Here is a 16970-nt window from a genome sequence, read left to right as displayed (position 1 = left end):
CAGTTAAAGCATAATGAGGAGTTGTGACTGAGCTAATGTACACAATGAATAAACAGTAAGTATGAATATGTATTATGTAATGTTATATATTCTGTATGATGTCATCATGGAGAAATTACAATGTTTTTGTCGCCTCAATTTTTCTGTGGATTTAAAAAAGTCACAATGACACAAAAATGATTTGATGAACAGATTTTTATTTTTTAGAAACACAGAAACAATGTGGAAACACTGTGAGAAGATCGTAAATATTGTTACTGAAATGTGAAATAAAAGAGAGAGAGACAGTGCGACAGAGAAGAGAATAAAACCAGTAGCAGAGTCCCAGTGAGTCAGGTCAGGACTGGGAACACTGGTCTCTCCTCAGTGTCTCTGAGAGCGGAGTCTGGGAGCCCTGGGTGGCCTCACAGGTCACAGAGCCCAGCTTGCTCCACTGGTCTGCAGGGAGCCTCAGGGTGCTGCTCCAGCTGTAGAGGCCGTCCTTCTCCAGCACCCCGGGGCTCCTGCTCTCCTCCCAGCTGCTGCTGCTGCTGCTGCCCTCCACCTTCCAGGCCAGACTCCAGTCTGAGGGGAAGCCCTTGTTGGCCAGGCACAGGACTGTGACCTTCTCCTGCTGCAGCTCCTCACTGGAGGGGGGCAGCACCGTCAGGGCGGGACGGGCGTCACCTAGGAGACAACAATCAGCAAATGTCAATCAAACAGCAGACACCTGGACACCTTTACTGTGTGACAGTTGATTTCCTCCTTTAAGGAGTTTCTGTCAGATGGTTTTTCTGCTCCACCAGTCACTCACTCACATTGTTTCACTTCCCTTTAAGAAGCCTCTCATGCACATCAGCACAGAGACAATCATCATACAGTTTGACCTGAAATATATCAAACTACACTGGAAACACCAGAAGGACATTTCGCACATTTGTTTTTCAACTTTTTCATAAAGATAATGAAAAATGTTCTAATTCAAAACTTTTCAGAGGAAACAAGCAAATACATAAAATAATCTGACAACCATCAAATGTTCCTCATGTTGAATTCAGTCGTTTCAAAAAGGTTTGAAGTTATTTCAAACTACATTGGACACAGAGTATGACAGCATGAAGCAATGTCAGATTTTACATAATATGCAGCATGACAACATTTTTCAATACTCATCTAAATGAGGTGAATTTTAATTCATTAAATTTCTTTTAAGTTTTAAATGAATAATTCAATTTTAGAAAACATATTTAATAATAATCAAACTTTGATCTTTTCAACAGTTGAACTTCAATTTCAGCATGACAGGAATGTGTAAAGAAAAGTTCAGTAAAGCTGCTCTGAGTTCACCTCCATGATGAAGGAGGAGAAATAAAAACATTAATACTCAAAGTCTGATGAATAAACACCATCATTTTATCTGCTGCAAATATTTAGAAACTGAATTTACAACATTACGTTACATTAATGTTTCTTTAGTATTTCTGTAAAAACTTACTTCCAACATCCAGTCTGGTTCCTCCACCAAAAGTCAACCACAGTGATACAAAGTCATTGAGCCGTCGTACAAAAACCTCTCACTGTAGAGAGACACGGCTCTCTGACTCTGAAACAAACAAACTCACCAGAATGAATATTTTTAAATATTTTTTCAGCAGGTGTGAGAAATGTCAACCACAGAACAATATTTATAAAATTGTCAATATTCTATATTTATTCATTTTGTATAAAAATCTATATCTTGCAGCTGTTTAATAAAATATAAGAAAATCACATCAGAATGAAAGTGATTCAAACACATGGATGCTAAACTGCATGGAAATAAGTATTAACACATCCTGATCAATACTCTGATCAGCTGATTGATCCATCGATAAACAGCATGATCAGAGTGATCCAAGTCCCTGCTGGAGTCAGTCAGAGCATTTCCATAGAGAGCCACTTTGCATCAGCAGCACCATGCTCCAGTGCTCTGGGAGAGTTTATAGTCCTGAGAGTTGAAGACTGGATGACTGACAGCTGTCCTTCATGACAACAGAAGACACAGAAATCCTCCTCATCAGAAACATGACTTTGGTCTCCGTCCTCATCTGGACTCTCCTCTGCTGCTGCTTCACAGGTAAAGTCCAGAGAATCAAACTCCTCTCCTCCATCAACATCCGTCCCTCTGAAATGAAGCCGACAAAACCATGACGCTGCTTTATGTTTCTGTCTCTGTGTCCTCAGAGTCCAGAGGACAGGTCACAGTGACTCAGCCTGGAGCAGTGAGATCTGCTCTGGGAGGCTCCGTCACCATCAGCTGTAGGACCAGTCAGGCTGTTTATAACTCAAACTACTTAGCCTGGTACCAACAGAGATATGGAGAAAAACCTAAACTCCTTATTTACTATGCTACCACTCGAGCATCAGGGATTCCAGCTCGTTTTACAGGCAGTGGAAGAAACTCTGATTTCACTCTGACCATCAGTGGAGTCCAGACTGAAGATGCAGCAGTTTACTACTGTCAGAGTTATCATGAAATCAACAGTCAGCGGGTGTTCACACAGTGAAAAAGCGTCGTACAAAAACCTCCCTCAGTCAGACTGAACAGAAACTGAACTGACTGCTGCAGCTGGAAGCTACTGCAGAGACTGATACAGTTCACTGAGGACACACACACAAAACCCCTTAACCTTACCCTAGCCTTCACAGATAAATGCCTGACGCCGACTTAATTCAAACAACAACCCTAAAACCAAGTCTTGCTCCTCAAAAAGCAGATTGAAGCTGAAGATCGGCCCAAATATCCTCACAAGTCTAACACGTCCTCACAACGTCTAAATGTCCTGAACTGCTTGTGGAGATTAAATATCTTTTTAGCTGAACAAAAACCTCCCTCAGCTGCAGAGGAACTGATCTGACTCACAGCTGCACTGACACTAAGACACAAGTCACTTTGATCCACTTTGAACTTTTTAACTCTCAATATACTGTATTTAATCCAAAAGGTTTGTCTGTTAATACTTCCATTAACATTGGCTTTGGACCATTCTGCTGATCAAAGCTAACCTTAGTTTTGTCAAGGGTATTGAGGAAAGTTGGACCCAAATCCAGCCAAAACATGGGAGACGGTGCCGGCAGGTTTATTTAACAAAGAACAACAGGTAACATGAGCAGACTTGGACAGACTGAGGACAACCAGACGTGAACAGACAACGTCAACAGACATGAACAGATCGTGGCTACGACAACAGTGAAAAACAACAGACGAACTGACACAGACAAAGGGGAGCACAAAGACTATATAGACACAGGAGGCAAAGGTGATTGCACACAGGTGAAACACATTAGGGCGGGGCAGACAATCACCACACAGACACAGGACCAAGACAGGAAGCAAAACACAGACACACAAGGAAACCTTATTACAAAATAAAACAGGAAGTGAGAAAAGTCCAAAATAAAACTAACAAAAAGTGTCTACGAGGGCAAAACATGACAAGTTAAAGTTTGATAATGTGAACACCAACAGAGTTTTCTCATAACATTTCCTCTTAAACTTAAAATATATTCATTTGGTAAATTAATTGGAAAACTTTAATAAGATATAATTTTCTTCATATAAAGTCACTAATTATTCCTCTGTGACATATTTTAGTCAATTTGTATGTTTCATGTTCCAAAAAACAAAAGTATTTTATCATTGAAATAGAAAAAGATTCATGGAGAATTTAATTCAGTAACACTTTAATTCTTCATACTTCCAAGATTAGAAGGAGAGATTCCATCCACTTTATATCTCTACATGCTGAGGACATGTTGCTTCTTGTTTCACAATCATAACATTTTATTTTTTGAGTATCTTTGTTCTATTTAAAGGATTTTTGAATTCTCTAGAAAAAGCTACGAGTAAAACAATGTGAGAGTTCTCACTATGACACACTTCAGTAACAAGAGATGACTGGATGATTCTTCATTGAAATGTTCCTTCAATGGTTTTAGTTACAAATGTTGATACTGAAGAAAAATCTGCCATGAATATAGAAGAGACACTTTACACTCATGAATAAGTCCTTATTGATTCTGATTGATTATTGATCACAAATTATGGACTGCAACTTCCATCACTGGCTTGTACCAGTTAAAGAATAATGAGGAGTTGTGACTGAGCTAATGTACACAATGAATAAACAGTCAGTATGAATATGTATTATGTAATGTTATATATTCTGTATGATGTCATCATGGAGAAATTACAATGTTTTTGTCGCCTGAATTTTTCTGTGGATTTAAAAAAGTCACAATGACACAAAAATGATTTGATGAACAGATTTTTATTTTCTAGAAACACAGAAACAATGTGGAAACACTGTGAGAAGATCGTAAATATTGTTACTGAAATGTGAAATAAAAGAGAGAGAGACAGTGCGACAGAGAAGAGAATAAAACCAGTAGCAGAGTCCCAGTGAGTCAGGTCAGGACTGGGAACACTGGTCTCTCCTCAGTGTCTCTGAGAGCGGAGTCTGGGAGCCCTGGGTGGCCTCACAGGTCACAGAGCCCAGCTTGCTCCACTGGTCTGCAGGGAGCCTCAGGGTGCTGCTCCAGCTGTAGAGGCCGTCCTTCTCCAGCACCCCGGGGCTCCTGCTCTCCTCCCAGCTGCTGCTGCTGCTGCTGCCCTCCACCTTCCAGGCCAGACTCCAGTCTGAGGGGAAGCCCTTGTTGGCCAGGCACAGGACTGTGACCTTCTCCTGCTGCAGCTCCTCACTGGAGGGGGGCAGCACCGTCAGGGTGGGACGGGCGTCACCTAGGAGACAACAATCAGCAGCTGTCAATCAAACGGCAGACACCTGGACACCTTTACTGTGTGACAGTTGATTTCCTCCTTTAAGGAGTTTCTGTCAGATGGTTTTTCTGCTCCACCAGTCACTCACTCACATTGTTTCACTTCCCTTTAAGAAGCCTCTCATGCACATCAGCACAGAGACAATCATCATACAGTTTGACCTGAAATATATCAAACTACACTGGAAACACCAGAAGAAGATTTGGCACAATTCTTTTTAACTTTTTCAAAAAAAATGATCAAAAAATGTTCTAATCAAAAACTTCACTTTTCAGAGGAAAGAAGCAAATACATAAAATAATCTGACAACCATCAAATGTTCCTCATGTTGAATTCAGTCGTTTCAAAAAGTTTTGAAGTTATTTCAAACTACATTGGACACAGAGTATGACAGCATGAAGCAATGTCAGATTTTACATAATGTGCAGCATGACAACATTTTTCAATACTCATCTAAATGAGGTGAATTTTAATTCATTAAATGTCTTTCAAGTTTTAAATGTATAAATACATATTAGAAAACATATTTGAAAATAATTAAAGTTTGATCTTTTCTACAGTTGAACTTCAATTTCAGCATGACAGGAATGTGTAAGGAAAAGTTCAGTAAAGCTGCTCTGAGTTCACCTCCATGATGAAGGAGGAGAAATAAAAACATTAATACTCAAAGTCTGATGAATAAACACCATCATTTTATCTGCTGCAAATATTAAGAAACTGAATTTACAACATTATGTTACATTAATGTTTCTTTAGTATTTGTGTAAAAACTTACTTCCAACATCCAGTCTGGTTCCTCCACCAAAAGTCCACCACAGTGATACAAAGTCATTGAGCCGTCGTACAAAAACCTCTCACTGTAGAGAGACACGGCTCTCTGACTCTGAAACAAACAAACTCACCAGAATCAGTCTGTTAGTAATATTTTTTCAGCAGGTGTGAGAAATGACAACCACAGAACAATATTTATAAAATTAACAATATTCTACATTTATTCATTTTACAGAAAAATCAAGCTTTTGCTTCAATTTTAATATATATAATATATATGTAAGAAAACAAAATCAGAAAAAAAGTTACTCAGACATGAAACCTAAACCACATGGAAATAAGTATTAATACATCCTGATCAATACTCTGATCAACTGATTGATCCATTGATAAACAGCATGATCAGAGTGATCCAAGTCCCTGCTGGAGCCAGTCAGAGCATTTCCATAGAGAGCCACTTTGCATCAGCAGCACCATGCTCCAGTGCTCTGGGAGAGTTTATAGTCCTGAGAGTTGAAGACTGGATGACTGACAGCTGTCCTTCATGACAACAGAAGACACAGAAATCCTCCTCATCAGAAACATGACTTTGGTCTCCGTCCTCATCTGGACTCTCCTCTGCTGCTGCTTCACAGGTAAAGTCCAGAGAATCAAACTCCTCTCCTCTATCAACATCCGTCCCTCTGAAATGAAGCCGACAAAACCATGACGCTGCTTTATGTTTCTGTCTCTGTGTCCTCAGAGTCCAGAGGACAGGTCACAGTGACTCAGTCTGGAGCAGTGAGCTCTGCTCTGGGAGGCTCCGTCACCATCAGCTGTAGGACCAGTCAGGCTGTTTATGTTTATAGCAACAAACATTGTTTAGCCTGGTACCAACAGAGAGATGGAGAAAAACCTAAACTCCTTATTTATTATGCTTCCACTCGAGAATCAGGAATTCCAGGTCGTTTTACAGGCAGTGGATCAAACTCTGACTTCACTCTGACCATCAGTGGAGTCCAGACTGAAGATGCAGCAGTTTACTACTGTCAGAGTGAACATTACATCAACAGTCAAGCTGTGTTCACACAGTGAAAAAGCGTCGTACAAAAACCTCCCTCAGTCAGACTGAACAGAAACTGAACTGACTGCTGCAGCTTGAAGCTACTGCAGAGACTGATACGGTTCACTGAGGACACACACACACACACACACACACACTTGTACTTCTATCTTTGCAAGGACACTAATTGATATAATGCATTCCCTAACCCTAACCATCAGAACTAACTATAAAACTGAGTCAACATTCACCTTCAACTGTATTAATCTCTGTATAAAGTTTCACAAGACATCCGTATCTTTTTGATCCATGATGTATCTTATTATACGCTGGTCCACTGGTCTCTTCCATCATGATCTATTCCAAACACTCAAGACCATTCACATTCTACTATTCATCACAACATAATCTTCTTCCCAACTCCCAGCCTCAAACCTGATCAGTAATCAAAGCAGGTCGTCTGGATACACTCACTGTTTTATATGGACAACATAGTTTAAACAGTTTGAAATACAGATGTTAAAATGTCGTTCCTCTGACTATTTCTGACACGTTCCTTTCCACATTTCTTTGAACTAAAAAAAATTCCATGACAAATGTACAAACTCAATCTGCTGAGGAAGATCATGTCATTTAATCCAAAGCTCCAGAACAGCTGGAGTGGACTTTTATTGAAATAGTTTTCAGCATGAACGAGAAGTTGTTCAAGTGCAACATGAAGACCTTCAGAAAACTCACGTTGCTGCTCACAGCTGTTCCTACATGAACTTGAGACAAAAAATCTGTCCAGCTGTGACTGAAGATGACTTCCATGTGTTGTAGAGAAAAAGTCCAGGTCTGGGCCAGAGTTTCAGTCTAGACCTCTTCACAAACACTTTTTACAAAACTGCACTTTTACTGGAGTCAAAAAAGATTCAAAATAGAAGTCACTGGATATGATCAGAGTCCAATCCAATAGAATTTATTCTTTCACAAGAACAAAAGTGAAATCAGATCCAGATGTGAACTGAAGACAGAGAGCCTGTGCATCATCATATATAGTTCCTTTTTACCTATCAACGCCTTGGGAACAATGGTGTTCAGAACGTGTGGACCCTCCCCAAACCAGGCATGCCAGGGCATAGTAGTAGTGCCAGGTGTCCAGAGGCCTCCTATCTATCCCCAACCTAGGTCTCCTGTTTATCCTCAAAGTCTCCTGTCTACCCTAAAGCTAAGGCTCCTATCTATCCTCAACCTGGGCCTCGCTACGGCTGCTACTCCAACACCATTGCTCTCAGGGCCCTTCAGACCATTTCTTTTATTTTATTCCCTCCAGGTTCTATAACAATCCTACTTCAGCAAAGGCTGGTTCGCATACAAACCTGACCTCAGTTGTAAATATAGCTATTTCATTGGATTAATGTCAGTGTAACATTCAGTATATTTATAATGCAAAGTATATTTTAGTGAAAACTTCTGTCTCAGAGTTTGCCGGAGTATTTAAAAACTGCACTCACGTACAAGTACTGTTACTTTGTAAAAACAAGCACTCAGGTAAAAGTAGTGATCAGAGTAACTACTTGAGTTTGAGAACCAAAGTAATGACTGAAGAAACAACTTCGGTATCAAGCAGTTTAATAAGAAAACATACCAGCACACCACCGTCTTTAGCTTTTCTTTTCTTTGATGTGGATATGACTGACATCAGCTCTCCCAGGTCCCCGCCTTAGCCTGCCTGTGTGGCAAAGAGAATGAACCTAATGCCAATGACGTCCACATTTTCAGTGGGTGTTGGACTCCGTCAAGGCTGATCTTTGTTTCTGATGCTGTTTTTGACAGTGGACAGGATCTCAAGACACAGCAGGAGTGATGAGAGTGTCCGGTTTGGGAACCTCAGAATTGCATCCCTTCTCTTTGCAGATGATGTGGTTCTGTTTGCTTCATGAGACGGTGACCTTCAGCACTCGGGCAGATTGCAGGCGAGTGTGAAGCAGCCGAGATTAAAGTCAGCACCTTCAAGTCTGAGACCATGGTCCTCTGCTAGAAGACAGGAGTGGGGGTTAGTAAAGGAGTTTAATCTGGGTCTTGTTCATGACTGATGGTGAAATGGAGCACAAGAACAGAGTCATGAGGGGCGTGGCCTAGTGGAGTCGCAGCAGACCTGGGATCAGCAGATCCTCAGCCTCTTACTGGAATGTGCATGAGTGCATGAAGCAGTAAGTGAAAGCAACATAATGACTGTGTTGGCTGCATTAAAACTACTCCAACATGTAACAGATCTGTAAGTCGTTACCACCCACTTCTTCTCACCACCATGAAATGAATTTATCTGCAGATGAGAATCTACAAAATATTGTGATACCATTATTTTCTCCTCTTTTAGCCCAGAATCTGATCAGGAACTAAAATAAGTTTCCTGGCAACTACCACCTAATTTAAAATACACAGAGTTAAGATGTCCATCAAACACACCTGTAATCTCAGCATAGTATTGGCTCTACTCTCTTTACAATGTACTGATCAGATCACTGGTCATACTTACACCATTACCGTTGTCATTTTTTCCTTTCACATGAATCATTTTACATGTAATAATGTGTCAGCAACAAACAACAAAGTCCCTGCTGGAGTCAGTCAGAGCATTTCCATAGAGAGCCACTTTGCATCAGCAGCACCATGCTCCAGTGCTCTGGGAGAGTTTATAGTCCTGAGAGTTGAAGACTGGATGACTGACAGCTGTCCTTCATGACAACAGTAGACACAGAAATCCTCCTCATCAGAAACATGACTTTGGTCTCCGTCCTCATCTGGACTCTCCTCTGCTGCTGCTTCACAGGTAAAGTCCAGAGAATCAAACTCAAATGAAGCCGACAAAACCATGACGCTGCTTTATGTTTCTGTCTCTGTGTCCTCAGAGTCCAGAGGACAGGTCACAGTGACTCAGCCTGGAGCAGTGAGCTCTGCTCTGGGAGGCTCCGTCACCATCAGCTGTAGGACCAGTCAGGCTGTTCATGTTTATAGCAACAAACATCGTTTATCCTGGTACCAACAGAGAGATGGAGAAAAACCTAAACTCCTTATTTACGATGCTTCCACTCGAGCATCAGGGATTCCAGGTCGTTTTACAGGCAGTGGATCAAACTCTGACTTCACTCTGACCATCAGTGGAGTCCAGACTGAAGATGCAGCAGTTTACTACTGTCAGAGTCTCCACTATATCAACAGTCAGTGGGTGTTCACACAGTGAAAAAGCGTCGTACAAAAACCTCCCTCAGTCAGACTGAACAGAAACTGAACTGACTGCTGCAGCTGGAAGCTACTGCAGAGACTGATACAGTTCACTGAGGACACACACACACACACACACACACAGACACACACACACACACACACACACACACACACACACACACACACACACACACACACACAAACATTAGTATAGTCTCATGATACAAGTAGATATATACTGATTCAAATATAATCATAAATATTAATTGGACCTCTATGATTTTTTCACACTACTCTGACTCCTGCTTTTATGATTTAGGAAATTTATCAACATCCCAGGTATCAATCATCTCACATCATCATAACATCCGCCTGTATGATGATGACTTCCTACTATACACCAGAAAATCTTCAATTCCCTTCCTTAAGTTTTTTATAAGATCAGAAGTTAAAACAGGATTTCTGGATTCTCTCTCTTTTCTTAAATGTGCAATGAATCTTTCTTCAGAATCTAATTTCAATAAAGTCAGATAACCTACTTAAGACTCAGGTATATTCCACATGTAAAATCAATGTATTGTAATGTTTTCCTGCCTTTCTATCAATTCCTTCTTAGTTTTTTTCACAGTTGTCATTCCACTATCAGAGTCGTTGTGTGATGGAAATCTGAAAATGAACAGTTGATGAAATGATCAAGTTTTTTCGTATATTTTAATAAGAGCTTTGCAAAGGATCAGTGTACAGTCACACAGAGTGCAACTGCAGACTGATATCAAACCAAGAGTGTACGTGAACTTTCTAGAAAAAAAGAAAGAAGGAGGCAGGGTCGGGATGTGTGTGTGTCTAACTGCCAAGAAGAAGCAGGTGTATGTACGAGGATAAACTGCTCCCTAGTTTGTACCGGACAGTACCAGATAAGGAGCATACATGTGGCAACAGATTCACATTCATGGATACACAAAGCCAGGTCGCACAAAGTTCACAACGGGTTATACAAAGTGCAGAAAATGATTTTTCTATTACATATGATTTTATTCAATTTTAATGGAAACAAGAAAACGCCTGCGTTTAATAAGAAACATTTGGTGCATCTGGGGCCTTTCACGTAACTCATTGCACATTCCCTATTGTCTGAAAGAACAGAAAACAAACTTGGTAAGATACTGAAAATCAGGGCTGGACTGGTCTTCTGGCAGACCGGGCGCTTTGCTTGTGGGCCGACCCATTAGTTTTGTCTTATTTGAGACTGGACTGGGCCAATCACATCTTTTAATTCCTTCGCCTTCAGGTCCAGTGCCTTCATATTTCATTTTCAAAAAATGCTGTAAACTAAGAATGCTTTCAAAAATGGAAGTGTTTATTTTCATCAATTAACAAAATGCAGTGAATGAACAGAAGAGAAATCTAAATCAAATCAATATTTGGTGTGAACACCCTTTGCCTTCAAAACAGCATCAATTCTTCTAGCTACACTTGCACACAGTGTTTGAAGGAACTCTGCTGGTAGGTTGTTCCAAACATCTTGGAGAACTAACCACAGATCTTCTGTGGATGTAGGCTTCCTCTAATCCTTCTGTCTCTTCATGTAATCCCAGACAGACTCCATTATGGTGAGGTCAGGGCTCTGTGGGGGCCATACCATCACTTCCAGGACTTCTTGTTCTTCTTTACGCTGAAGATAGTTCTTAATGACATTGGCTGTATGTTTGGGGTCGTTGTCCTGCTGCAGAATAAATTTGGGGCCAATCATACGCCTCCCTGATGGTATTGCATGATGGATAAGTATCTGCCTGTATTTCTCAGCATTGAGGACACCATTAATCCTGACCAAATCTCCAGCTCCATTTGCAGAAATGCAGCCCCTAACTTGCAAGGAACCTCCACCATGCTTCACTGTTGCCTGCAGATACTTGTTATTGTTCTGCTCTCCAGCCCTTCGGCGAACAAACTGCCTTCTGCTACAGTCAGATATTTCAAATTTTGACTCCTCAGTCCAGAGCACCTGCTGCCATTTTTCTGCACCCCAGTTCCTATGTTTTCATGCATAGTTGAGTCTCTTGGCCTTGTTTCCATGTCGGAGGTATGGCTTTTCGGCTGCAACTCTTCCATGAAAACCACGTCTGGCCAGACTTCTCCGGACAGTAGATGGGTTTACCAGGGTCCCACCGGTTTCTGCCAGTTCTGAGCTGATGGCACTGCTGGACATCTTCGAAGAGAAATAAGCTTCATGTGTTTTTCATCTGCTGCACTAAGTTTCCTTGGCCGACCACTGCTTCTACGATCCTCAACGTTGCCCGTTTCTTTATGCTTCTTCAAAAGAGCTTGAACAGCACATCTTGAAACCCCAGTCTGCTTTGAAATCTTTGTCTGGGAGAGACCTTGCTGATGCAGTATAACTACTTTGGGTCTTGTTGCTGTGCTCAGTCTTGCCATGGTGTATGACCTGTGACATGAAACTGTCTTCCACAACCTCACCTTGGTAGCAGAGTTTGGCTGTTCCTCACCCAGTTTTAAGCCTCTTACACAGCTGTTTCTGTTTCAGTTAATGACTGTGTTTCAACCTACATGTGAAACTGACGATCATTAGCACCTGTTTGGTATAATTGACAAATAAGAATAGACAATTATTATTTATATTTTTGAAAGCATCTTAGTTTACAGCATTTTTTCACACCTGCCTAAAACTTTTACACAGTAATGAATATTCATGTAATACATGTCTAAAATATAAGCATCCATAGATGGAAATTGAATATATGTCCATATATTAAATTTGTATATGAGAAATCAAGTCTCAAAAAGTCTTTATATGACCATCCATACCTTTAGCTCCCACCAGGGTTTAGGATGTGACTGCTACACTGAGACACTGTCTGTTTGAACTGAGAGAGTTTGAATGAATCAATTGATCCAATCATTTCTTTTTCTGATCATCACCAAGCAACAACAATGTCCTTGAGTCAGGGTGCTGCTCCAGCTGTAGAGGCCGTCCTTCTCCAGCACCCCGGGGCTCCTGCTCTCCTCCCAGCTGCTGCTGCTGCTGCTGCCCTCCACCTTCCAGGCCAGACTCCAGTCTGAGGGGAAGCCCTTGTTGGCCAGGCACAGGACTGTGACCTTCTCCTGCTGCAGCTCCTCACTGGAGGGGGGCAGCACCGTCAGGGTGGGTGCAACTCGACCCACTGCAGAGAGAGATAGTAACAAAGTTTTTATGAAACTAAACTCCCTCCTGTGGACTGCAGCAGAGGAGGCAACTACTTCTGTTGGTCGTCCTCAGATTGGATGAAACTGCTCTTCAGATTTTCACTTCCCTCTCTGAGCCCAGTAACCATGGCAACAGACAGGCATCACTGCTAAACCGTAACAACAGACAGGTTTCAGTAAAACGTCTGAAAGGTTTCTTTTTTAAAAGACAAAAGACTGGGATGGACTCTGTCTACTTTGTTCAATCAAAATTAATTTTGTCAACGACTGATTTACACATTGAAACTCATCAAATGAATCCTGCTCATACAGAATCATTTCAAAATATAACAGTGATGTTTTTTTATTCCACACATTGTATAAAAAATGAGGTTCATTGAGAAGATCAAATAAAAACAATGTGAGAAATATTTGTCCCAGTACTTGGGCTGAAATTTAAAGACTAATAACAATATTTTCTCAATATGGAATATGTTTATTCCCAGCCCATATTTCTCCTGAAAACTGTTTCACTGACAAAATGTTTAACGGAAGAAGATTTTAGTTTCAAGTGTAAAGACACTGTGACGCAGTGAAAAATCACTGCAGTTAAATTAAATACCAAATCTCAGCTAAAATATTACAATAATGTCTATAGTTATTAATTAAATCAATAGAAACAGAAATTGAGTTATTAAAAGAGACAAATGTTCTTACAGTTAACATCCAGTCTGGTTCCTCCACCAAACGTGTTCCACAGTGACACAAACTCATTGAGCCGCCGTACAAAAACCTCTCAAACAAACAAACTCACCAAAATTATTCTGATTTAATATTTTGTCTGCTTGTTTAAAAAAGGACAATAACACAACACAACAATTTTAGATTCGTAATTTTTCCATATTTATTCATTTTAAAGTAAAATCTACCTTTTTCAGCAATTCATTAAAATAACAGAAAAGACAATCAAAGTAAAAGTTACTCAAACACATAAAACCTAAAGTACATGGAAATAAGTATTAACACATCCTGATCAATACTCTGATCAGCTGATTGATCCATTGATAAAACAGCATGATCAGAGTGATCCAAGTCCCTGCTGGAGTCAGTCAGAGCATTTCCATAGAGAGCCACTTTGCATCAGCAGCACCATGCTCCAGTGCTCTGGGAGAGTTTATAGTCCTGAGAGTTGAATACTGGATGACTGACAGCTGTCCTTCATGACAACAGAAGACACAGAAATCCTCCTCATCAGAAACATGACTTTGGTCTCCGTCCTCATCTGGACTCTCCTCTGCTGCTGCTTCACAGGTAAAGTCCAGAGAATCAAACTCCTCTCCTCCATCAACATCCGTCCCTCTGAAATGAAGCCGACAAAACCATGACGCTGCTTTATGTTTCTGTCTCTGTGTCCTCAGAGTCCAGAGGACAGGTCACAGTGACTCAGTCTGGAGCAGTGAGCTCTGCTCTGGGAGGCTCCGTCACCATCAGCTGTAGAACCAATCAGGCTGTTTATAACTCAGACTTTTTAGCCTGGTACCAACAGAGAGATGGAGAAAAACCTAAACTCCTTATTTACTATGCTTCCACTTGAGAATCCGGGATTCCAGGTCGTTTTACAGGCAGTGGATCAAACTCTGACTTCACTCTGACCATCAGTGGAGTCCAGACTGAAGATGCAGCAGTTTACTACTGTATGAGTGCACATTACATCAACAGTCTGTGGGTGTTCACACAGTGAAAAAGCGTCGTACAAAAACCTCCCTCAGTCAGACTGAACAGAAACTGAACTGACTGCTGCAGCTGGAAGCTACTGCAGAGACTGATACAGTTCACTGAGGACACACACACACACACACACACACACACACACACACACACTTGTACTTCTATCTTTGCAAGGACACTAATTGATATAATGCATTCCCTAACCCTAACCATCAGAACTAACTATAAAACTGAGTCAACATTCACCTTCAACTGTATTAATATCTGTATAAAGTTTCACTAGACATCCGTATCTTTTTGATCCATGATGTATCTTATTATACGCTGGTCCCCTGGTCTCTTCCATCATGATCTATTCCAAACACTCAATACCATTCACATTCTACTATTCATCACAACATAATCTTCTTCCCAACTCCCAGCCTCAAACCTGATCAGTAATCAAAGCAGGTCGTCTGGTTACACTCACTGTTTTATATGGACAACATAGTTTAAACAGTTTGAAATACAGATGTTAAAATGTCGTTCCTCTGACTATTTCTGACACTTTCCTTTCCACATTGCTTTGAACTAAAAAAAATTCCATGACAAATGTACAAACTCAATCTGCTGAGGAAGATCATGTCATTTAATCCAAATCTCCAGAACAGCTGGAGTGGACTTTTGTTGAAATAGTTTTCAGCATGAACGAGACGTTGTTCAAGTGCAACATGAAGACCTTCAGAAAACTCACGTTGCTGCTCACAGCTGTTGCTACGTGAACTTGAGACAAAAAAATCTGTCCAGCTGTGACTGAAGATGACTTCCATGTGTTGTAGAGAAAAAGTCCAGGTCTGGGCCAGAGTTTCAGTCAAGACCTCTTCACAAACACTTTCTACAAAACTGCACTTTTACTGGAGGCAAAAAAGAAGAAGTCACTGGATATGATCAGAGTCCAATCCAATAGAATTTATTCTTTCACAAGAACAAAAGTGAAATCAGATCCAGATGTGAACTGAAGACAGAGAGCCTGTGCATCATCATATATAGTTCCTTTTTACCTATCAACGCCTTGGGAACAATGGTGTTCAGAACGTGTGGACCCTCCCCAAACCAGGCATGCCAGGGCAAAGTAGTAGTGCCAGGTGTCCAGAAGCCTCCTATCAATCCCCAACCTAGGTCTCCTGTCTATCCTCAAAGTCTCCTGTCTACCCTAAAGCTAAGGCTCCTATCTATCCTCAACCTGGGCCTCACTACGGCTGCTACTCCAACACCATTGCTCTCAGGGCCCTTCAGACCATTTCTTTTATTTTATTCCCTCCAGGTTCTATTACAATCCTACTTCAGCAAAGGCTGGTTCATATACAAACCTGACCTCAGTTGTAAATATAGCTATTTCATTGGATTAATGTCAGTGTAACATTCAGTATATTTATAATGCAAAGTATATTTTAGTGAAAACTTCTGTCTCAGAGTTTGCTGGAGTATTTAAAAACTGCACTCACGTACAAGTACTGTTACTTTGTAAAAACAAGCACTCAGGTAAAAGTAGTGATCAGAGTAACTACTTGAGTTTGAGAACCAAAGTAATGACTGAAGAAACAACTTCGGTATCAAGCAGTTTAATAAGAAAACATACCAGCACACCACCGTCTTTAGCTTTTCTTCTCTTTGATGTGGATATGACTGACATCAGCTCTCCCAGGTCCCCGCCTTAGCCTGCCTGTGTGGCAAAGAGACTGAACCTAATGCCAATGACGTCCACATTTTCAGTGGGTGTTGGACTCCGTCAAGGCTGATCTTTGTTTCCGACGCTGTTTGTGACAGTGGACAGGATCTCAAGACACAGCAGGAGTGATGAGAGTGTCCGGTTTGGGAACCTCAGAATTGCATCTCTTCTCTTTGCAGATGATGTGGTTCTGTTTGCTTCATGAGACGGTGACCTTCAGCACTCGGGCAGATTGCAGGCGAGTGTGAAGAAGCCGAGATTAAAGTCAGCACCTTCAAGTCTGAGACCATGGTTCTCTGCTAGAAGACAGGATTGGGGGTTAGTAAAGGAGTTTAATCTGGGTCTTGTTCATGACTGATGGTGAAATGGAGCACAAGAACAGAGTCGTGAGGGGCGTGGCCTAGTGGAGTAGCAGCAGACCTGGGATCAGCAGATCCTCAGCCTCTTACTGGAATGTGCATGAGTGCATGAGTGCATGAAGCAGTAAGTGAAAGCAACATAATGAATGTGTTGGTTGCATTAAAACTACTCCA

The 16970-nt window shown here is 41.1% G+C and overlaps 3 gene segments (V, D, J or C); 1 reads left to right on the top strand and 2 right to left on the bottom strand.

Annotated features, from left to right (window-relative positions):
* Positions 1-177: 177 nt before the first annotated feature.
* Positions 178-2440, bottom strand: LOC130183912 (Ig kappa-b4 chain C region-like). The segment is given in 3 exon segments: positions 178-666; positions 1475-1550; positions 2372-2440. Coding segments are annotated over 3 exon segments (474 nt in total).
* Positions 2441-4270: 1830 nt separating this feature from the next.
* On the bottom strand, positions 4271-7733 carry LOC130183908 (Ig kappa-b4 chain C region-like). The segment is given in 3 exon segments: positions 4271-4759; positions 5574-5651; positions 7664-7733. Coding segments are annotated over 3 exon segments (477 nt in total).
* A 1473-nt stretch (positions 7734-9206) lies between these two features.
* Positions 9207-9933, top strand: LOC130183305 (Ig kappa chain V region K16-167-like). The segment is given in 2 exon segments: positions 9207-9426; positions 9506-9933. Coding segments are annotated over 2 exon segments (423 nt in total).
* The last annotated feature ends 7037 nt before the right edge of the window (positions 9934-16970 follow it).

The sequence above is a fragment of the Seriola aureovittata genome, chromosome 16 (genome assembly GCF_021018895.1).
Source record: "Seriola aureovittata isolate HTS-2021-v1 ecotype China chromosome 16, ASM2101889v1, whole genome shotgun sequence".
Lineage (NCBI taxonomy): Eukaryota > Metazoa > Chordata > Actinopteri > Carangiformes > Carangidae > Seriola > Seriola aureovittata.
Note: the sequence above shows the minus strand (reverse complement) of the source record. Positions and strands in the feature narration are given on the sequence as shown.